This window comes from Desmodus rotundus, chromosome 6, assembly GCF_022682495.2.
Source record: "Desmodus rotundus isolate HL8 chromosome 6, HLdesRot8A.1, whole genome shotgun sequence".
Lineage (NCBI taxonomy): Eukaryota > Metazoa > Chordata > Mammalia > Chiroptera > Phyllostomidae > Desmodus > Desmodus rotundus.
The window spans coordinates 114,485,507-114,508,085 of record NC_071392.1 but is presented as its reverse complement, the minus strand read 5'-3'; the positions used below and the strand labels follow the sequence as shown (position 1 = coordinate 114,508,085).

The 22,579-nt window shown below is 50.8% G+C and overlaps 2 protein-coding genes across 6 annotated transcripts; both read right to left on the bottom strand.

Annotated features, from left to right (window-relative positions):
* Nucleotides 1-2,439: 2,439 nt before the first annotated feature.
* On the bottom strand, nt 2,440-5,820 carry LOC112304144 (putative testis-specific Y-encoded-like protein 3). The gene has a single exon (XM_024559785.4). It carries the CDS (start codon nt 5,685-5,687, stop codon nt 4,587-4,589), a length of 1,101 nt encoding a protein of 366 aa, XP_024415553.2. The 5' UTR covers nt 5,688-5,820; the 3' UTR covers nt 2,440-4,586.
* Nucleotides 5,821-7,831: 2,011 nt separating this feature from the next.
* Nucleotides 7,832-22,553, bottom strand: PLAGL2 (PLAG1 like zinc finger 2). Of its 5 annotated transcripts, XR_011651363.1 has the most exons (4): nt 22,429-22,553; nt 16,488-16,861; nt 10,861-13,021; nt 7,832-8,451 (listed from the first exon to the last, which is right to left on the bottom strand). XR_011651363.1 is itself a non-coding variant. In XM_024559620.4 (3 exons), the coding sequence occupies exons 2-3, from the start codon at nt 16,745-16,747 to the stop codon at nt 11,791-11,793; spliced, it is 1,491 nt and encodes a 496-aa protein (XP_024415388.2). In that variant the 5' UTR covers nt 16,748-16,861; nt 22,429-22,553; the 3' UTR covers nt 7,832-11,790. The 5 variants fall into 5 exon arrangements, 4 of the variants coding, with proteins under 4 accessions (XP_024415388.2, XP_045050686.2, XP_045050687.2 ...); XM_024559620.4 differs by having other exon boundaries at nt 7,832-13,021; XM_045194751.3 differs by lacking the exon at nt 22,429-22,553 and adding an exon at nt 20,202-21,051 and having other exon boundaries at nt 7,832-13,021.
* Nucleotides 22,554-22,579: the final 26 nt, after the last annotated feature.

Here is a 22,579-nt window from a genome sequence, read left to right as displayed (position 1 = left end):
AGCAGGGAGCCCCTCCTCTCCCTGGCCTTCCTCCATTCTGCGAGCGTGTGTAAGCCTAGTGGCCATCTCTCAGTAGAAGGGACAGGGAGTGGACCCAAAGACATTGCTGCAACTGCAGAGTCTGCCTGGAAAGGAGCTGCCTTGGGTCACACAGAGTTCCTATCTCTAGAGACAGCCCTCTCCTTGCCCACCCGGAAGACCCTCCTGAACCTCAAGGATGTAAAGCATTCAATTCATGCCACAGTTTCTGAGCCCTGCACTGTGCCGGGCTCTATTCAAGGGAGGAGCGTTCTACAGTGAACAAAGCGAAGTTCCCACGAGTATAGAGAAACAGGCAGATAAATATACAGTATAATGTCAGGTGGTTGTAAGTGCTACAACACAATCCAAATCAGGGAAAGGGCTTAAGGAGAGTGATGGGGTGTTTTTTAGAAAGGGTGGTCAGGGAAGGCTTCCCTGAAGAGAAGAAATTGCAACAGATGAGCTTAGAACTTACTGAATCAAGAAGCCTGTCAGGCAAATACATAGAGAAGGTTCCAAGTGGAGGGAAGAGCAAGCAAGGTCTTGAGACAGATTTGAAGACCAGCAGAAGGCTGGTGTCAGTGGAAGGAGAGGCATCGGAGAGGAGGTGATGAGGTCAGACGACAAGGGCCAGGGTCTTGCAGATCATGAGGAGCACACTCTTCCTCTTACTTGTGATCAGACAGACCCGTGGAGTGTTGGGAGCAAAGGGCCTTGGCCCGACAGACTTAGAGAGCCTCTCTGGCTGCTGTATCCTTGTAAGCCCCTGGCCCAGAGGGGGCGCTCACTAAACGTCAGCAGTTACTATCACTGTTCTCAGTCTCCTGGAACTTGAGCTTGCTGGCGGCAGACACCTGAATAGAGTCATCCTGCATCCCCAGTGCTTCGTACAGAGGGGGCGCTAAGATGTGCGGATAAACGAACGAGTGACTCGGGACCTGAGTGAGCGAGCAAGCAGGAGTGGGCTCTGAGGACAAGACTCATGCTCCAGATGCGTGGCTGGGCTGCACCCTTGCGGAGGTCAGTCACAGTGTGAAGGAAGCGTGCCCCTGGTCATGCAGTGGAAAGGTCAGGTGAGCACCTGTTTTGGTAAACACCATTGTCCTGGGCCAAGGACAGGCAAGATGCAGCCTGGCCTATATTTGGGCTGCAGGAGCCAAAGTGCACCTGCCAACCACCAGGTAGGTGCAGGGCAGGCAAACCACATGGGGCAACGGCTTCCAGGACCACCAGGATGCTCTGAGACTCAACCTGATTCCCCTAGGATCATCAAGAACAGGTGTTGGGCACAAGAGAAACCCAGAAGGTACAGCCCACCCAGGCACTGGTGTCCAAAATTCAGGTTCTAGATGCTACTTGGGAGGTGGCAGAGATGATCATGGGTTAGGGCAATCAAGGAGGGCCTCCTGGAAGCTGGGTAAGATTCAAACCAAAGACACTAGAGCTGGTATCGTCTCCTCTTGCCTCTAGCTGCTCTGTGAGCTCTCCCACCTCTGAACCACATTTGATCCTCCCCACCATTAGCGTTAGTTTTTGCATTCAGTTTCTATTTCCAGGAAATGGCCTTAAACTACCCACCTAGCCTTGCCTCTCCCAAACAGCCGCACCCAGGGCACGCACTGTGCCCTGAACACATCATGCATCGTCTCTCAGGGCCACGCTGTTTACTGTCAGGAACTCCATTCTCCAAACCCATTCTCTTTCTTTCTAAACTACTGCCCATTTTTCAAAGCCCAGCCTCAGCATCCAACTTCACAGAACTTCCCACCCTCTGATTACACACCTCCTGCACAGCTGGGATGAGCTACGTGCCCAGCTGGACTTAGTTGGGCTCTTTCTCTTCGGGGCGACCACTATGTGCCAGCTAGTCCCCTTGTCCCAGTGTAATTATTAGTAGTGTCCCTTTTACTCGCAGTTGTGATCCAGCTAGATGACAAATTAGGTCACCCTTCGTCACCCCCACCCTTCTCTGCCCAGCTCAACCCCATGGGTGGGAACCATGTTGTCAGAGCCCAGCAAGATACTCCGACACACGAATAATCATTCACTCTCAGTGGTTTTGAGGTACATGTGGGGAAAAGCGGCAGACCAATAGGGAAGGGGAGAACAGATGAAAAGGGGGAGAGGAGGACTTCAGACAAGACAGCCTGGGTGGGGAGGTCTCAAGTCAATTGAGGGAGCCCGAGAAGAGATTATCTGCAGAAAATTCCAGAGAGAAACGCAAGTGCAAAACCCTGAGGCTGGAACAGGCTTGGTATCGTTTAAGGAGCAGAGAGGCAAGTACTGGGGGGTGGAGAAGCCACTGATGAGTGATGTTGGCAAGGGCCAGAGAACGCCGAGCTTTGTCCACCACGATAAGGAATCAGAACTTTTTTTCTGCCAGTGGAGGGTTTTGGAGAGGGAGTAACATGATCTGAGTTATTTTTCCCCCGACTGAAAGGGTTTTATTTTTTCATCATGCATACAGAAGACAAAAGTGCCATGAATCCTATTCGGATTGGACGAAGCCACGTCACGAATATTTGTTCAGAAGTAGAGATATCGATACAGTGATACTGATTACAACATGGCGACTGGAGCACAGAATCATCAAAACCATCAGAGTTACAGGGTTCCTTCGGGAGGTTATCCTCACAGCACAGTAACAATATAAACCACCATATTCAAACTGTTTCTAAGTACAAGGTTATCAGGCCACAACAATTTGATAATAATCATGAATAGCCACATAAGTGCCCCAATGGCATCAAAAAGTTAGTGACATTCTTGTAAATGTTCTCAACTAAGCAACAAGCAGGCCTTGTCAACTCAATTTCCCCAGCAAAAATGGAGAAGGGGACACACCGGTTCTTGCTTACAAGCAGTGAAATGAAAATACAGCATTAACTTTCCACAAACACAAGCGTTTACCTGGAAGGAGAGAATCTAAATCTAAAAATGCAGTGTTCTGTTAATAGTTCTTTTAATTTAAAACACATATTGGTGAATGAAAAAAGGTAGGAAGAGTCAGGGCTCTTCCTTCCACTCCACCAGCTCCCAGGCATCCCCGCCTTTCCAGCTGCTCTGGCTTCTCCCCGACCAAGAGCGCATCCCCCACTAGTTTGTTTCAAGGCCTCCCCAGGTACTGGGGAGAAGACAAGGCCTTTTGTGGGAAGGGGAACCAGGTTGCAGGGAGCAGCACAACTAAGCTCTTGTACCTACAGGATCCCAGGAGGGGCACTGGACCTGGTAGAAGAAAGAGTTGGGCTAACGTTAGTCTAAAAGAACACAGCATAAACAAAACAATGAACTATCGCTACCCCTGGGGGCCCTACCTCCTGGTCTCTCTGTTTAGCAGCCCTGCACCATTCCCCTTTGAAGATTCTAGACCTTGCTGAAAGGGGAAGGGCATGGGAGCAGAGGGGATCCAGAGAGCCAAATTAAACAAAAAAGCCTGTCTCAACTGTTTATAAAAAAAAAAAAAACAACTTGTTTCTTCAGTTTATTTCTGAGCTGTCACTTTAAAGAAAATGAAGAGATGTGAGCTCTGGGAAGGTGTAGGCCCCATGACCAGAAACACCCCTTTCCCAGCACCTCCAACCTGACAGCCTAAGAACAGGGAGAAACCAGGAGTTGGATTCTGTAGGAGTCCAGTGACCAGGGCTCAGGAAGGCAGGCTTCTGGAAGAGACGCAGTCATTGCCCCTGCCTTGAGCCCATGCCCAGAAATGCCGGCACAGCAAGAGTTCCTGGGGCCTCGGGGGGTTCTTGTGCATTTACAGGTGGTCAACCTGGGTCCACTGGCAGTTCTTGAGGTCCTTATAGACCTGGCAGCAGGCAAAAGGTCTGGTGGCAACCTCAGCAAAACTCATGAGGAGGGTGATACCCAGACATTGGTACGGTGGAGCACAGGCATACACAGACAGCAGGCTGTGGAGCAGGACCCACGTGGGCAGCGTCAGTGTGATCACAAGGAATGTGCTGCCCACTGCCTCATGTCCTTGATCTCACCCATGCGCAACAGCCATCTGCTGTCTGTGTGCCCATTTTACCAGATGTCCCACAGTCCAATAGCCTGGGGTAGCCTGGCCTGTCATCCTGAAGCTCTGAGACCCTACAATGTCCAAGTGCAGTTGACAGCCAGCACAGTGCACACACTTCATCGTGGGTGATGAGACGCAGCTGGCCACAGCCAACGTGCAGAGCCAGCATAAATACGAAGCCCAGTCGTGGCCTTGGAGAGGCGCTGGTCCTTCCAGCAATGACTCGTGGGCGCCATCTCAGAAATGGGTGGGAAGGCCGTGATCAAAGATGGGCCCGGAAGATGACGGCAGTACATGTCTGCAGCACTGGATGCTGGGACGGACACTGTGGCCTGTGACTCCTGTGATGCACGAAGGCCACATGGAAACAGAAGAACTTCCTCATGAAGGCCTCAACCTTGGAGCTGTGTCCGCTGAATGTCCAGAGGGGCCAGAGTGCATGGAGAAGAAAGCAGATGACAGAGTGCCATTGCTGGCCTAAGCAGAGGTCCAGGAAGTAGAAGGGCGTGTTATGTAGGTAGGGGGCCAGGTCCCAGGACAGGGCTTAGCCAGACTGGAACCCATAGGGCCTTGAAGGGGGCTCTGTGGGCCACCTTGCTAGGCCTCTCCTGGCTCTGTGGGGCCTATCCCCCAGCAGGTAGTACTGCAGGGGGTTGGGCCACAGGTCCTCTTTAATAATCTGGGCAACCATGTCAGCCTCCGGGAGGCTGTGCTGTGAGAACCAGCTGAAGAAGCTGCGGACAGTCTCTCGGTTCCTGTGCACCAGAGCTGGGGGTTCCTGGCCCCGGTGCCATCGGATGCGAGTTGCGATGGACACCACCCGGCCTGAGGATCTGCATTCATACTCCTTCACGATCACCTTGTTCCGGAAGTAGGGATTGCTCCAAAAGCGGAACTTGAACTTGCAGCCGGTCCTGGCATGCCTGAGCTCCCTCACCTCCAAGTTCATCAGGTAGCACAGCATGTCTTCATCTCGGGGGCTGATCAGGGCGGACAGCTGCGGGTGGTTCAGGAAGGCGGTGACCCAGAAGCCAGGAATATTCTGGATGATGAAGCTCCTACGGGCTAGGTGCAAGCGGTGCATGCGCCCAAACCTGCGCTCCAGCTGCAGGTAGGCCCTGTCTGCCTGGGCACTCACAGCCTCCAGCTCCCACTGGATGGCCTCCAGTGGGTCCACAACTGGACCATCAAGGTTTAGGGGCGCGGGTCCCTCCTGTGCCTCCGCTCCCACCTCCAGCTTCTCCTCCTCGACCAGCTTCTCAGCCACCTCCATCTCCTCGCCCACCTGCTGCTTTTGCACCTCCCCCTCCGCCTCCTCAGAGAAGATGGCGCCCTCCTCAATCGTCATTTCCTCGGCCTTCTCGCGGGCTTCAGCCTGGGCCCCCGGCCCCACTGCGCCACAGGTTTCTGGGGCCTCGCCCTCGACAAGGCCGTTTTCCAGGGTGGGATGAGTCGCCACAGAGAACGCTCCCCGGAGCCCGAGGACAGGCGGGGCGGTCCCCGGGCCGTCTGAGGGGTCGGGGCGCCCACATCCCCCGGCTTCTCGGGCCCAAGCCGCAGGGGCAGGGCGCGAGCCCCCCTCCCGTGCGAGGCCCGGCGGCAGGCGCGCGGTGGTTTCCAGGACCCCCTCACCCTCGTCCGCCATCACCTGCGGAAGACTCTGGCCTGAAGGGACTCGGGGTGCGCAGGCGACACGGCGGGTTCCGTGAGAGGGGCGGCTCTGCGGCTGGCGGCGGTGGCGCCGTGAACGCGACGCGGGGAGGCAGTCTCCTCCGGGGCGCGCTCCGCCCCCCGTGCCCCCTCATTCCGGATGTGATTCACTGGGGTCGCCCGGCTGCTGGAGACGAGGGGCCCGGAGGTCTGGCGGGGGAGCTGGGAGCCTGGCAGAACTGGCTCCAGATTAATAGGGCGCTGGCAGTTAAGCGCAGGGGGTGCCAAGCAAGGAGCAGCTCAGAGCAGGCACCAGGGACGATCAGGCCCAACCCCGGTCACAGACAGAACTATCACAACTCCCATGCCAGGCGATTACTCTCCCGGTGCCCACCGTCGTCTGCGGCTTTGGGGCAGCTGTAGGACAGCTGCAGCTTTGCTCTGGGTAAAGCAAGCCTATGCATAGGGGCTCGAGAGGTATCCCCTGAAAAGACTAACCAGATTCCAACTGGGAGCCGCAGTTGACGGCAATTAACGGGCACAGGGAGGTGCTCTAAATATGTGAAGAAAGGAGAAACAAGGTCAGAGTAAAAGGGTCTGGGGCAAGGGAAGGTTTCAAATACTGCCAACCAGGGAGCAAAGCGCATCACCTGGTTTCCCCCAAACCAGCTGGGTCCTTCTGGGCTGGTAGGCTGAAAGGTAGACACTTTGCCCTAGGCCCAGCAGCCTCCCCCTGGCTGTGCACCAGACGTGTCACAAATGTGAGCTTGGATCTGAGGTGCACAGTCCGTCTGTGCTTGGATAGGTGAGAGGCCGGAGGGACCAGCCCTTGCCGCCGGGATCCTACAAGTGCATCTTCATTCCTGTGGTCTTAGCTTCTAAACTTATGGCCTGTGGGGGTCGGTACCCCTGTGCCCCTGTTCTGCCTGGAAATCCTTGCCACCTCCTCCAGAGAGCCTTCAGCTTTCTCTGGCTCAATGGATAAGGGAGCTCTGAGCCACCAGACCCAACCAGGGGCATGCACCCTCTAGAGGCCAAGGTGGATTCCCCTGGGGCCCTACCCAGAGATCTGACCCATTTGGATGAACAGTGAACATTAGTCAAGTAAATGGAAGGCCAAAGAGATGAAGGGCCAGCCCACTGCCTTTTCTTTTTCTAACACAAAACACCTGTTACATTAACACTTGTTAATGCCCCATGAATTCCTGGGCTGGACTCCAGAGTTGTACTGAACACTGGCTCCAGACCACTGGAAATCAAGCTCAGCCTGAGCCCTGGGGGGGAAGGATCTCAGTACAAGGGGTGGGGCACAGGATGGTGATAACCCTCTATGAGAGACTGTCCAAACCATGTCAGCCTCTCAGCAGTCTGTCTGAAGTTAATGATAGGCACCCAGTGTGAGCAAGGTCAGGGCCTAGCTCTGGCACTTACCATCTGTGTGTGGTGGGCGGTGCATGACACTTTTCCTGGACAATCGGCATCCGTTCCTCTTCCCAATAATACCCCAAGTTTCGAGAAGCCAATTTTTCCATCTCAGCCCCGTCATCACTGGCTTATAGTGACTGGTTTGGGGATAGCACAGAACCCCATGAAGACCACTGAGACAGGAGATACTTACTGGGGCTTCTGTGAATCAAAGGGCTGCTCTCTCCCGAGAGCCTGTAAAGGTCCCTTTTCTCCCTGGTCAGCACTGTGAGAATGACAACTCTGGAATCATGGCAGCATTCTACTGCACAAAGGGACGAGCCACTTTGTTGGCCCTGAGGATGGAGTCGCAGGAGGTAGGGCAGGGAGAACTCGGGATGCTAACACCAACCACTCAGTTGCTGGGTCAACACTAACCTAAGGGCTAACCAACACCTGGCATTTTCAGCTACATGAAACTTCATTAAGCCGATGCGATTTTTCTGATCCCTGCATCCAAGATTAAGTGATAGTATGATGTCACTTACCTCAAAGGCATCCTGTTAAGTTCTTTTACTTCCAAGTGCAAAGTTTCCAGGCGCCAGTGTGTAGGTTGTTCCTGTCCGTCCCTACACTAAGGGTCCCCGTGGATGCTGAAGGTGTTTGTAGCTTCCAGTTCTTCCTGAAGCTCTCTCCACCCCTTTCCCAATCAGATAGGTTCACAACTCCCAGACACATCATTCAGACGTTTTTAATAAACAACTTCATTATAAAAACTTTTTTTTGAAAATGTAATTCTGTAAAACATTGAAAAATCTACTTTAACAAAGATATGCCCTGTGCATTTTCTAATGGCACTTATATTTTACAATTAAAAACCTTGTTTTATATAAAGCCAAAAATACTCCAAGAGGTTATTCACTGTGTTTACAAAGTGCTAGAAGGTTTTTGTCTTGTATTTTTCTCTTTAAATAATCTGGCGTTTTGAAAGAGCGGCTCCAAAGCCTTTACCACTAGGAGGAAGGGAGGGAGAAGTGGTGTTTCAGGAGCCCTAGTGCCAAGTATTCAGAGGTGGAGAGGTGCTTGTGGGGAGAGTCGGCTAAGGAAGTCAGCTTGCATCCGAAGAAATCGGACTGGAATTCTTCCTCCATACTTCCTCCAAACCCCTCCACAGAGGCACTAGTTATCACGGTGAACCCTTCTCCTGTCAGAACTAGAACACCCTTTCCCTACCCACAGACCCTACTCTCCAGTGGTGAAGGTCACAGCCAATTCCTTCCACAGCAGGTTCAGAGCTCCAGGAGAGGCCAGGGTGGGATCCCAGAGGAATCTGGATTTTTCTGGCCAACACCTGCCTAAGGCAAAGTTTATTACATAAATATCCTTGTTAAAAAGCAAAATATTGATCCTGTACAATATAAACTGTTAAAAAAGTTTCGTGCTTACAAATAGCTCCTAGATAAGGGAGGTGGAAAGGGGAGTGGAAAAAAACAGCTACCAAAAAGAAGGGAGGAAGGATTTAAAGGGCTCCTAGAGGAAAGTTTAGGGCAGTGGGAGAATTTCAACGTAGGACAATATCTACGAGCAAAAAAAGTAATCACACCTGCTTTCCGGATTTCCATGAACAAAATGCCATTTGTAAAAGGTTGGGGGGAAAACTCATCGGTGCTTCTTTCCCCACCTTTCACCTCTGAGATGTGCACAGGTCCTTTGTGCTGACGGAGCTGGGCACTGTCCTCTGGCCTCGACTGTGCTCAACTGCGACCAGCTACTGTGTAGGGTGGGAGGTGCCTACCCCCATTCAGGGCAGCTCCTCGCTGACAGAAGTTAAAAGAGATGGTGGGGAAGGGGACATCACACCCCTTTTTCCTGTACCTTATTTGGTCTCTGCCACATGCCATGGCTCCTGTCCTGGGCAGATGCCCTGAGACTCAGGCTCTCGTGGCCTCCGTAAGGGTACTGAAGTGGGTTTGGTACTGAGTGTGGGATAAAGCTATTCTTATCCTTTGAACAGCCAGGCCAATAAGGCTTTTTTCTTTGTTTCTGTTTTGTTTTGTTTTTTGTTTTTTAATTATGGAAAGGGAGGTTTAAGAAACAGCTGGGTGGCTATGGTCCAAAAAAAAGAGAAAAAGGTGAAGGCTGACGTTCCTCTGCACCAGAAAAGTTCACAGTGATAGGGAAATTCCTTGTGGGTGGTATTGAAGGTATTGAAGGGCATTGAAGGAAGAGGTAATGGGGCAGGGTGGAAGGAAGATGGGGAGAGGAAGGGCAAGGCTCCAGTTACAAGGTTTTAAATAGCTGCTTTGCCTGTCCTATGAGTTTCCCAGCATCACTAACGGGAGAGAGGATTCCAGGAAGGGACAGGAAAGAGAAGGCAGAGAGGAAGGGTCTCCTCTATCAGCCTGAGACTGTATTCTGTGGCCAGAGGCCCATTTGCCTCTGTAAACAAAGGGTGCAGGGAAGGTGACAGGGAGGGGAGGAGGACTGCTGGGTCTAGTGATGAAGACCAGACGAGGAGAACGGCAGCACTGAGTCCTGCTTGGACCCTCACATGCCACTTCCTGTAACATGAGTCCCAATAACATGCACAGCATGCAGGAGGTGGCTGCGTACCAAGGTGGACGCTTTTAAAAATAAACCTTAATCAGTCCCTGGGACTCACTGAAAACTAATTTTTAGAAGCAAATCACCTAGTCTGATTCTAACCTTGCCAGACATTTTTATATCTGGTTTTGTTTTTTTAAAGGTATCCCAAGCTACCCTGCCTAAATCAAAAACATGCTTATTCACTCCATATTGCTTCCAGTCGAGGGCTAGGGAGCTACATTTTAAGGCTTTCACCTCAAAGAGTACTGGCCTGGTCTGAAGCAGAAGCCTGGGTCTTGCACCTGTTCAGTTTCTGACAACAGACCAAAGTTACTCCTGGACAGAAGGGTGAGAGGGGGAGGAATGGGAGGAGGCTGAGGCAGTTCCTCAGTAGTCTGTCCTGAAATCCTAGTGGAGAAGCCAGCACGAGGCACCCGCTGAAAGAAGGGCCCAGAGACTGCTGGCTGCATCGGTAGGAGTTAACAGTAAAGAGGTAGAAGTGTGTTTCTGAATCAGAGTGGAGGTATCTCAAAAGGGTCCCACACTGGTGGCCCCTGAGCTACCTCCCTTCCATGAATGGGAAGAGTGCTCATGCAGACCTGAAATGAAGCAAGGATGGGGGTCAGCTGGGCAAGGGCTGTGCTGTCTCTGGCAGAGCCCCCCAAGTCAGAACTAGTCATTTGTTGCAAGAAACCTTGCTGAGTACTGGGGACAAAACTGAGGGAGGCCACAACTGGAAAGTGGAAGTTCTTTGATGGAGAGCAGAAAAGCCTATGTACAGTGGCCCTGAGTCCAAGGGAACTGCAAAGTGGAGGAGAGAGGGACGTTGTGGGTAAGAAGAGTCTGGTGTGGGAGGCAATGATGCACCCACAGATCAGGGCTCAACGATCTATCTGCCCAGTCCTAACTCTCTGAAACTCTACAATTCCACAACTTCCTGGAAAACGGACAGGTAGGAGAGACAAAGGAGGGGTTCACACCCTCTCCTTTGCTGTTCACACCAGCCTAGAACCCCAGTCCCTCCTAAGACTAATGATAACAGCTCATGATGTTCAGGGTGGGAATTAGGCAAGGGGGAGGAGATGGAAGTGGGCATGTCTTTCATTTCTTCCCCTCCCCGGTTCAAAAGTGGGATGAGGGGTCAGGATATATACTTGGAGAAAAACAGAACTGCAGACCTGTGAGAAACTGCTCCAATCTTCTGGCCTGTCTTCTGCAGACACTGCTGAGGAAGGCAGGAACGACACAGTCATGGAAGATGGCAGAGACTGAAGCAGTCCAAAGTCAGTTTATTTCCCCACAGGGGAAAAATATGACCTCAAGTGAAGAGAAGTCAGCGAGACCCGACTCCGCCTTGTAAACAGGGCTCCGGTTAACACCAGGTACCAAAAGGTTCCAGCTGGTGCCAACTGGAATGGACTGGTGGGAATGAATTCTCGGTGTGTAAACAATGTTCACTGCAATCCCTCTAAGGCTAACAGCTCGGCAAGAGAGGTGAAATGGTGTGTCTGAAGCGACTGTGTAAACAGTACCGTTGCTGGACAACACTGACTGAAAATGGAGGTGCTGGTGAAGGAGGGGTGGGGGTGGTGAGGCAGAGTGGAGGCCCTTTCTCCTGCCCGTCCGCTGGAAGCAGGTGATGGAGCCAAGTGACCCTCTGCAGCAGGGGCTGGCCGACTGCTATGGGGTCTGCAGGTGGGGCCCGGAAGGCGGGCTTCTTCAGCTATTTTTCTCAAGGTCATCCAAAGTGAGACTCTCTGTCTCCAACAGGTCTCCCCATTCTCCAGAGAGGAGGAGGTTCTGACACTTTGGAGAAAGAGAGGACTAAGTGTGGCTCCCGATTCAGATAAAAAAAAAAAAAAAAAAAAAGTAAAAATACCTGAAGTCCTATAGTACGCGATCTTTTCATGGGGCTGGGGCTCAAGGCTCCTCCTGGAACTGATCCTCAGAGCCTGAGCTCCCAAACCAAGTGCTCCATACAGATACTGGAATCTTTTCTGTTTGAACCCAGCTCTGAAAGCTCAGCTGCATTTACAGGGGATACAGATGGGATGGGTACTGAAGCTCCCTGACAGAGTCCAAGACTGAGCTGACGGCCTCCTTGGGGGCTACTGGAATGCCTGGTGGAAACGAGGCAGGGTGGTGGTGCTCAGGCCAGAGGTGAAGACAGGAGGCAAGGAGTGCAGAGGCCCAAAGTTCAGAGGTCCCCCAGCTCCTGGGGAATCTTGAGGCTGAGCTTGCAATGTGGTGAGCAGGGGCTGTGCCTCAGCCTGGGAGTAGCCCATGACCAGGCCCCCTGTGGCCCCGGGTGGGTTACACGTGGGCAGGTTGAGTGGAAGAAAGCCCAGTAAGTGGGAGAAGTCCACATTAGCAGCGCAGAGGGCCTCAGAGAGGTTGGCGGGGCTCTTGGTGAGCAGTGCTTCATCTAGGAGGGCCGCAGCTGCCGCCGGCTGAGGTGAGGCGGGCTGGGGTTCAGCGGATGAGAGGGACAGGCTTCCAGGAAGCTCCGCCAGAAAACTATCCACCTCCACTTTGGGCAATTTGTCAGGCAAGTATGAGGTAGATCCAAGTTGGTATTTTGGAGGAAGCTGAGCTGGAGAAGAGATAGGTGAGGATTCCAGAGGGTAGCTCATACCCATGGGCAGCGTGTTGTGCACCAGGGAGTGTGGCATGCCTGCGCTGGGCATGGTAGGGATGTGGGTGCCATACATGCCCATGGGTAACATGCTAGGGAAGGCCTTGGCCCCCATCATGTCCCGAGAGGCCATGCACAGCACAGGGCTCAGCTCTTCCTTCACGCTGACTGTGGAGTTGCAGCTGAGAAGGCCTAACATGTCCACTGGCTCTGTCTTAATCTTGAGCAGCTCCTGCGAGTGGCTCTTCTTGACATGCCGTGTCAGGTGGTCCTTGCGGCCAAACCGCTGGGCACAGTACTGGCACAGGAAGTCCTTCCGGCCTGTGTGCACTACCAGGTGCCGCCGCACATCCTTACGAGTATAGAACCGCCGGTCACAGTGGTCACAGGGGTGCTTCTTCTCCTTGGCACCCCCTGCTACCCGGCGTGAATGGGCCTTCAGGTGCTCTAACAGTGCCTGGGTACTCTCAAAGGTCTGCAGGCACACTTTGCAGCTGAGGTCACCGCTGCTGGCGGCATGCATGGCCAGATGACGCCGGTAGCCCAGCTTCGTATTGTAATTCTTACCGCACTCGGAACAGTGGAGAGCCTCTTTGTTGGGGTCATGGGTCTGCAGGTGGTTCCGGAGATGGTCCTTGCGGTGAAACATCTTATCACAGTACATGCACTGGTGTGGTTTTTGGGCTGAGTGGGTGGCCATGTGCCTGGGGTAGAGATGGAAGATAGAGCAGAAAGATGAGATCCCAAGGCTAACCAGACAACTGAGGTAACCATTAACAGGGAACTAGGTATAAAAACTATGGTAGGGCCATGCAATGGGATGGATGGAATACCATGCCAACTACATTCTAGGTATCCTTGCCCACCTGCAGAATCACACATAGGGTGGAGCGAAAGTCGGTTCACAGTTGTCTGTATGGAAAACAATACAATAATTAATAAATAATAATACAGGGGTAAACTGTTGCGCGTAGTCACAACTGTAAACCTACTTTTGCCCCACCCTGTATGTACTGCTAATCTTCGCAGCGTTGTGTATTGCAGCAAAACGTGAGGGACCAATCTCCATGTTCACCAATAGGAGACTGGTTAAATAAATTAAGATAAATTCATAAAATAACTCAACTTTTTTAAAGGGTCTTATTTTATGACTCAACTTTATTAAAAAAAAAAAAAAAAAAAAAAACCGCCCTGACCAGTGTGGCTCAGTTGGTTGGGTGTCATCCCACAAAGCAAAAGGCTGCCAGTTCGATTCCTGGTCAGGGCACATGCCTGGGTTGCAAGTTTGGTCCCTGGTGGGGGCGTGCACGAGAGGCAACCAATCGATGTTTCTCTCTCACATCAGTGTTTTTCTCCATCTTTCTCCCTCCCTTCCCCTCTCTCTAAAAACAAATAAGTCTTTAAAAAAAAATAAGGCAGCTTCCTATGTACCTACAGGGAACAAGCTCCTAAAATATAGTAAGTATAAAACAGCATGAGATAGAAGAGTGCGTGTAGACTGGTACTATGCATATAAAGAGAGGGAAATATATGTAAATTTGTTTGTATGTGCTTAAAATATTTCTAGAAGGATATAAAAGAAACTGACAACGTTGATTGCCTTTGGGGAGAAGAAATATGCAGCTTATGGGTGTGATGGAGTATTTTCATTGTATATCTTTTTGTACCTTTTAAATTTTAAATTACATCAATGTATTTCCTTTTCAATAAGTTGTATTTTAAATATTTTAAATGACAAAATAAGGGGAAAGTGAAATATATCTAAACTTCCTGATCTGGGGCTGAGTCAGAAAAGGAAGTTCAGTATAGTGTAGGCAATGCACTCCCTTGTGAAAATAAAAAGAGAATACATGTTTGAATGTCTCAACAAGGACACATAAGAAAGTCATCCCCACACCCTATGCCCGGCTGCCTTTGGGGAGAACAGCGACTTCAAGTGTGAGAACAATTCATTTTTCACTGCATGCTCATTTTTACCATTTAAACTGTTTTCCACTTAAGCAGCAACATTTAAGAAACATTTTCATTTGCTCTGGCTGGTGTGGTGCAGTGGATTGAGTGCTGGCCTACGAACCAAAAAGTCACCAGTTTGATTCCCAGTCAGGGCACATGGCTGGGTTGCGGGCCAGGTCCACAGTTACAGGTATATGAGAGGCAACCACACAATGATGTTTCTCACCCTCTCCTTCTCCCTCCCTTCCCCTCTCTCTCAAAATAAATACATAAAATCTTAAAAAAAAAAAAAAAAAAGCAAAAACGTTTTCATGGTATGGCACCTCAGTGTCCCTTGGTTTACCTGCTCCCATCTGGCTGGAAAGCAGCTCAGAGTCTAGGATTACAACCCAGAGCTCCATAACAGATTCCACAAGACTTTGGGGCCCACCATTTGCCAGGCCCTGCATGAGGGGAGTCATCAACCTTGTTCTCCACAAGAGGGTGAAGCACAGAGTAGTCCCACACACCAGTCGGTAAGTGGCACAAGCTAAATTTAAACACAGACCTTGAGAACTGGGTTCACTTAGGTATGCCACCATTGTCTCTACTATAGCACCCAGTGATCCTTTCTGTCTGGAGGGCACCGAACATTCCACTACTCTCATGCTACTCTCGTGCTCACACCTATGAGGTTACTACTGACCTCCCGAGGCCTAACTGGCAGGATAATGTGTGATAGGGAAGTGCTAAGTGATCCACAGTCCACTTCCCTCATTTTGCAGGTGAAGAAACGGAAGCCCAAAGAAGTTCAGTAACTCACCTAAGGTCACACAGTGACTGTGGGTGCAGTCAGGGTCCTGGCTCCTGGACTAGGACCTTTCCTGCAGCCTCTCACTGACACCCAGATGGTCACTAAGGTCGTCTAAGAGCATGCTCTGCAGCATTTATCATCAGATGGGCTCAAATAAACACACAAAAATTCTTAAAAAAAAAAAAAAAAAAAAAAAGATGGTCTAAGAGGACAGCCGCACACGGCGTCTACCTACGACACAGAAGCACACAGAGTCAGCATTCCTGAGGGCCACGGAACCGTCACAAGGGCAGTCCTGGGCACATGCCCTGCTACCTGTTTTAGTTCCTTCCTATAAACTGTTTTCCAGACAAGGAACTGAGGCTTTCTGTGGTTGGTCATCTTGTTCACATTACTTGCTTGCTGTCTGTCTCCACTAGTAAGACAACAACGCAAGGAGGGCCAGCGCTCCCATCCGTCTGGGCACGGTACGTGGCAGGAGCTCGGTGAGTCGGGGTGTGATACACGGAAGACTGCATCAGGCAGTCTATCTCAACTGCAGCGGGCGGTTCGAGTTCCTCTGACAGAAAAGCAAGGATAAAGTCAAGACTGCCTTTAAGCAGGCACCCCCCCTTTCAGAGCTGCTCTGCCACATCTGCTTTACACCAGGGCTTTCACACTCCATTTCACTTCAGCAAGGGTTCTTGGTCTTACAAGTGTCATGAAGGCCACTGAGCCAGAGGATACCAGGGACTCTACAGACACAGAAGTAATCATCTGAGTGACGGCCTGGTTCAGTAGAAGAGGCACTACAGGACCTAAGAAGTTATGTGACCTTGGGTAAGTTACTTCCCCACTCTGAGCCTCCACTTGAAAATGTAGAGATAGGATCACAGTGTCTCCCTTTCCTTCTGAAGTTCTAGGATTGATTCCTAATTTCTAGCCAAGATTTTCACCATTACCTTATAGGAGTGGGGAAAGTAGTAAAGAAAAAAAAATGTTCAATCTAGTTTGTTCATGGCTATTTGATACTGTACCCATCATATTCTAGTGTTTGAATAAAAACCACCACCACTGCCCTGGCCAATGTGGCTCAGTGAGTTAGAGCGTTGTCCCATAGACCAAAAGGTCACAGCTTCGATTCCTGGTAAGAGCACATACGCAGGTTGCAGGTTTGGCCCCTGGCTGGGGCACATACGAGAAGGCAACTGATCAATGTCTCTCACATCAATGTTTCTCTCTTTCTCCCCCTGGTGAGGATTAAAAAAAAAAAACCCAAAAAACCCACCACCATTATTTTTTACTGTGTGACCCCAAATGGCTGGCATTCAGGACATACTTATGGGACAGATTAAATTCTTCTCTTCTGCCACACTCAGCGGACTCTCTCTGGCTTTGTCCTCCTGGAACCTCAGGACAGGAAGAGGTATGGGAGTGTCACCTACCTATACAGCTTATACTTGGAGGCAAAAGCCTTGCCACAGTGCAGCTGAGGGCAGCTATACGGCCTCTGCTCTGGATGAGGGAGGCTGTGAGGTCTCAGCTTCTCCCCGTTTGAGAAGGGTGTCCCCGAGATTTCACATTGGCACTTCACTTGACTCTCCGCCTCCCGGCCCCGAGGTCTGGGAACTAGTTTCCAGCCCACTTCCTCCTCCTGCTTTGCATCTTGAATCCAGGGGGGGACGCTGGTGAAAAATGTGGTCATGGCAAGGCTAATGGCGAAGGGCCATGTTACTCAGAAAGCCTCCCCATCGGCTCCACACAGGCTCTCTGCTCTGTCACAGCCTCCAACGCAGCCTTCAGAAAACAATCTCTTCACCTGAAATGTCAGAACACCTGGTGTTAGGGAGTCCAATACAGTGGAAACAGACTGGAGGCAAACAGAGCCCCATTTCAATCCCAACCCTTCCAATTACTTCTCTGAGATGTTTCCTCATGTACAAAATAAGCTAAATCATAAGAATGATTTATGGAGGACTAAATGAGATAATGAATATGGAGGATTCGGTAGAAGGCTGGGCATCTAATAAGTGCTTAGTGGTAACCATTATTACTAGTACCACCTAGGCTAATAGGAAACAAGATAATCTGAGGAAATAAAAGCCTTAAACTCCAAACTTTCTCTTCTAACTTCTCTTTTAGATCCTTTCCATTAAAGTTAGAGATAGCAACTCCTCCACCTCCTCTTCCTTTCCTTTACCCTAATTTCCCCTCACCCACTATTTTCCACAATTCTACTCCTCATGGAGGTGTTAAGAAGCAATAAAATGCCCAAAAGGCAAAAGAGGAAAAGAAGGAGAAGCCTTTATTTAGCAAATTTACACCCTGAAAAGTCAGCCCCTGTGCCAGATGTGTTTCTTAGCAGCACAACATCAAGAGTTCTATCTGAGGGGGCAATAGCACACTAAGCATTTCCCCTGAGTCAGTTAGTGTCCCACCCTGCCCTCCATCATCTGAGTCTCTTGGTCTCAGGTCCTGACTCGGCTTCTTTAGCAAAACCTGTCCAGTACCCTAAGCTGATGAGTGGCCCCTCCTACAGCCATTCACAGCACACGTGCATTTCTCCATAAGAAGCAGGTAACACCACATCTGCATTAGAACTTAAGTCTCTTCCACTGAACTCTGATTCTCTGAGGGCTCAGATCATATCTCTTTCATCTCCATACACCTAGCACCTAGAAAAGGACCCTCGACTTTCTTTTAGATGAGCATATTAGTCATTGATGTAAGTTGATTCTCATAGGCTTAACTTATGCTCAAGAAGTTCTGGTTTAGCCCTGGCTGGTGTGGCTCAGTGAGTTGAGTGCTGGCCTGCAAACCAAAGGGTCGTCAGTTTGATTCCCAGCCAGGGCATATGCCTGGGTTGTGGGCCAGGTCCCCAGTAGGGGGCATGCAAGAGGCAACCACACACTGATGTTTCTCTCCCTCTCTTTCTCCCTCCCTTCCCCCCTCTCTAAAAATAAATTTTTTAAATCTTTAAAAAAAGAAGAAGTTATTCTGGTTTAAACTGGGTTTATACCACTTCCAAAGTGTGGAGCTATTATCCTGAAGTCTGATCCTTTCTTTTGTTGAGTAGAAAGGGAGAGGAAGTGGGTGGCTGGAGCAAGGTGACACTTCTTTCCTGACATCAACTCAGTGGAAGAGGATGGGAGTTACCAAACTGACCCTCGAAAGTAGGACAACAGACCCACATTCACAAACTCATCACAGATTACCTATCACAATGCAACTCGCGATAGCAGGGATCCTTTTGAAGAGGTCATGCCAAAATATGGTCATGAGAGTTTTCCACATGAAGGGAGCGAAGGGGATATCTGGGAACTGTCCATGAGAATCTGGCGAGGGCTCTAACCACACTGATTAGCTGTGGGCCACAGAATGCTTGCTCAGCTCATTAGTACCTGCTGCTTACAGTGACCATTCATCCAACAGACTGGCTGTGAACGAGATGATAGGATCAGCGGGTTCATACCCTAGAGAGCTTTGCTCATCATTAACATGAGCTACGCCCTGTTTAGGAACCATTCCACTTGTTGAAGAAACACTGCAATGTAATATGATAAACATTTCCCCATCACGAGTGGAGATTTGCCTAGAAAGATCTGCACAAAGGTGGCTACGTTTTACCTAAGTCACGTGCTGATGAGGCGTAGAACTAGTCCCACTTGAGCCTTCCAGTCGAGGCATATTTACCTGCTTCACTATAAACCTCAAAGGCCTCTGATGTCTGGCTTTCATTAAGTATCTTTCTTCACAAAGGTGGAATTATCTGTTTATAATACCAGCGATTACCACGAACCTTGGAATTGGGTAGACAGCAAGCACAAGTTTGAAAGTCTAGTTTGGAGGGGATTTCCCCTACCTTCAAAGTCAAATTGTGTTCCCCCTTGATAATCTGAAATTATGCACCCCAGCTTCTGGAAAGTTGGGAATGGCAGGCAGCCAGAAAGCAAGCTCCATCTCTGGCTAATATGAGAGGGGAGCCTAGCCCTGGAAATTCCGCACAAACTCAGAAAGAGAACAGTACATCCCCCGCCTCCCACACGTCCACCTCATCTGTTCTCCTGAACAAGCACAAACAAGACACAGCAGTTCAGTATGCAGCTACTGAAAGAGTGAGTAATGGGCTTCTAGGAAACAGGCTGGTGGTGGCTAAGAAGAGCTCACGAGGCTGTACTCAGAACCAAAGGAGGAAGGCAGCAGCCATGTGCTTGCCTTGATCTGCATTTAATGGGGCTATGGCTTTAAAAAGAAAACAGCCAACACCCAGATCCTATTCCCTCCACGCTTTTTAAAAAGGCACAACGGAAGTCCTTACCTACAGTCACTGAAAGGCTCCTGGATAACCAAAGCTGCTAGTGTTACCGTAGGAAAACTTTTGGGAATCTAGTATCTCTCCTTCTGTCCTTTGTCTGCAAACTCCTCTCATCCAGAAAGATCGCTAGGCTTCTCTCACATTATCAGGCCTATTCCTGCGGACTTCTTCCTCAGCGAAACTGTCAAAGAATTCTGCTTCTCTTTTAAAGCTGCTCTTCTGGTCTTACTGCTAACCTTAACTACAGAGAAGCTGACAGAACCTGCTCCCATAAAACAAACACAATCAATCCCTCCCAGTTACTGGTGTAACTCGATGTATTTTCATCCTAAGATTCCTTCTGGCACCTGAGCTAAAGAGGGAGGGAGCGTGGAAAGAACCTTGGACTTGCTTTCAAAAGAGCTGCCACTTACTGGCTGTGAAACTCTGGGCAGGTTATTTTGTTTCTCTGAACCCCAGTTGCATCAATTTCTACTAGAGGTTTACTGGAAGCATTTGAAATCTTGCTTCCCAACACTGTCCTCAGTCTGGCTCAAATAAACACTTATAAAAATTCAAATAAAATGAAATAGAGATTTATTGTCCTTACCTATAATACTCCCATGGAGGGTTAAGTGAAATAACACTCTTGAAAGCATCTGACACAGAAAATGTGTGCCTACATGCAGTGTCATCTCGGACATCTAAACTGTGTCTGCCACTTTTCCACGTGGGGCCTGAGAAGTTCTCCCCCCCCACCCCCACCCTTTAATGCTACTTTTCAGACCTCAGCTTCCTTCCCTTCCCGACATCTCCCCAGAAGGCAACCTTCCCCTTTTCCCCTCACAATGAAATTAACACTCACCCATCCCCTCTAACCAGTCTTTGCCTTCCTACAACACCACATCCTGGGCCAGAGTTCTCTCGCTTTAGGAATCTCTTCTATCACGAAGTCTCACACCCCAAATACAATGCTCGCTGAAAACTCTGGGTGACCATCTTTGGCAGATGAAAGGAGACAAACTGCTCCCCAGTCCGGCTGTCCTCTGCTGTGAGCCATAATTCCTGCTGCCTTCTGATGCAACTAGTTTTTATGGTGTTACATCATCTCTATAGAAACTGCGTTCTTTCTCCATTATTAGCCTGTTTCCTCATCTGTAAAGCTAAAAATACTCACCTCACAGGCTTGTTGTAAGGATTATGTTAGTCAGGTATGCAAAGAGCTCAGCATAGGGCTCGGCTTGCTGTAAATGCCCAACAAAAGGCGGCTATTATCTTTGCCTTTGTATTGAGTTGCATGTTCCCACCTTCTGCGGCCACACTCGAATTCTCTGAACCCTCTCAAAACACTGTTGAGAACTAGCCCTCCTGCAGCAAGGAAAGGGTTAATCTCTAAGTGTTCTTAACTAGGGAGACCCACAGAGGATTAACAGCTCCACTTCAGTGACTACCCTAAAATAGCTTTCATCCCCCCTGCCTAAGAGCTACTTGGGGATCTGAAGAACTTAATTCAACACCTGCCGAAGAGGAAACACACCCTGCGCCCTGGAACCGGTTCCTTGGGGTGGATAGAATCTTCCCTTAAGCAGAACCCAAAATAGCAACTGGGAAATTATAAATAGATTTAAAGAAAAAAAGCCAGGTCCTGACCTGCGCACCAGAAACAAATCCCAAAGACACACTGACTGGACGGAAAACAGAAGAATGAGAATAGCTGCCCCCTCCACCCCCCGCCCGCGCTCTCACTCTCTCACACACACCAGAGAGGCAGGAGAATTAAATTACAGAGAGGCTGCAGTCTCAGTGACTTGCCTCATTCCAAGAGACATCAAACTGGATTAACAGGCGCTGGATTCACTCTCGGGCTGCCAGTTCTGTCAGTTCAGATGGGCCCTCTCTGCAGTCCCTTTGATTCACTATTTCCTCTCTTTCCCACTGTCTCCCAGTCCAGAGGAGGCCGTGAGAAAAGGGCCGCACCTCACTAGCTAGAGCCCTGTTTTCCCGAAGAGGAAACCTGATAGATACCCACCCCCACCTCTGCCCCAATCTGGTGGCCTCACATTGGGGGGGGGGGGCGGGGGGCAGATTAGAAACCCTAGGCCGGCCTCTACCACAGTCCTAAACTGACAGACGGAAAAACACCCAAACCAGGAGACAAGCCACACAGGCAGGCGAAAGCCCCAGTAACTCCCTTTCCCCCGCGCCAAGCTGGGGCCAAAGTGCGGGGCTGGATTTGCAGGGAACAGCCGGTTCCTCCAGCAACTTCAAGACCACCCCACTGTGCAGTGGGAAAGGTTACACTCCCCCGGGGCTGGGAGAGATGGGAGTGGGTGGCTGCCGGGGAAAGAACACCTTCAGGGATGGTCTGGAGGTCTCAGGGTCGGAAGAAAGGGCAAGTATGGCAAGGACTCACGAGCAAGCTAACGGATCTCTAAGGGACCACCCCACCCCACTCCCCCCGCCAAAAAAAGAAAAAGATCGGGGGGGATTATAGGGACTGAAAGGTTCCGGACAGCCCCAAGTGTGTTCCCTGAATTTTAAGAGTCTGGAGATGGGTATCCGGAGGGACGATATCTAAGGTTATGGGGGACAGTCATTGAGGAGGGAACATCTGGGTTTTCCAGAGCCAGGGCTTCGAGGGAAGCCTCCGAAAAGGACTGTGAGGCTCCGGAATACGAAAAAGGGCAAAGAGCGGGCTATTCGGAGCGGGGAAGGGGGCTCTGTGGGTCTGGGTAGGCGTGTCTGAGGGGAGGGAGCAGGTGCAGCTCTTCTGGGTCTCCGGGGACCCTCGGGGTCGGAGAGTAGGGGACCCTTCAGGCTGCGTCTCCGGGTCGCGGAAGGGACGGGTGGGCAGTGGAGTTTCTCGGCGTCCCCCAGGCCCCAGGTATTGGCTGCGCGGAGGGTTTTCGTCACCCTGGGGCCTATCTGGGCCCGGGCTGACGCAGAGGGGGCCTCGGTCGGGGGTGTGGACGACCGCGCCGAGGGGCCGGAGGAGAGGGGCTCCGCAGCCCCGGGTGCCGGGCGCGCGGGCGCAGCGACACGGCCTCCCGCCCCGCTCCCCGCCGTCCCCCGGGGCCCTCGCCGGCACTCACCGCGCTCGGGCTCCGCCAGGCCCGTTCAGGCCCCGGTAGTGGCGGCGGTCGGGCCATTGTACGGTGCATTGTGGGAGCCGCGCGAGCGGGCGCTCGGGCCGTGGAGGGGGCGGTGCCGCGGACTCTCTATGGTCCCGCCCGCCCACCGGCT

Bases quoted from the DNA above. Each gene is read 5' to 3' on its own strand.
- LOC112304144 (XM_024559785.4), bottom strand. From the start codon at position 5,687: ATGGCGGACGAGGGTGAGGGGGTCCTGGAAACCACCGCGCGCCTGCCG.
- PLAGL2 (XM_024559620.4), bottom strand. From the start codon at position 16,747: ATGACCACATTTTTCACCAGCGTCCCCCCCTGGATTCAAGATGCAAAG. The intron at 13,022-16,487 runs GTAGGTGACACT...TCTCTACCCCAG, and splicing joins TCCAAGTATAAGCTGTATAG to GCACATGGCCACCCACTCAG.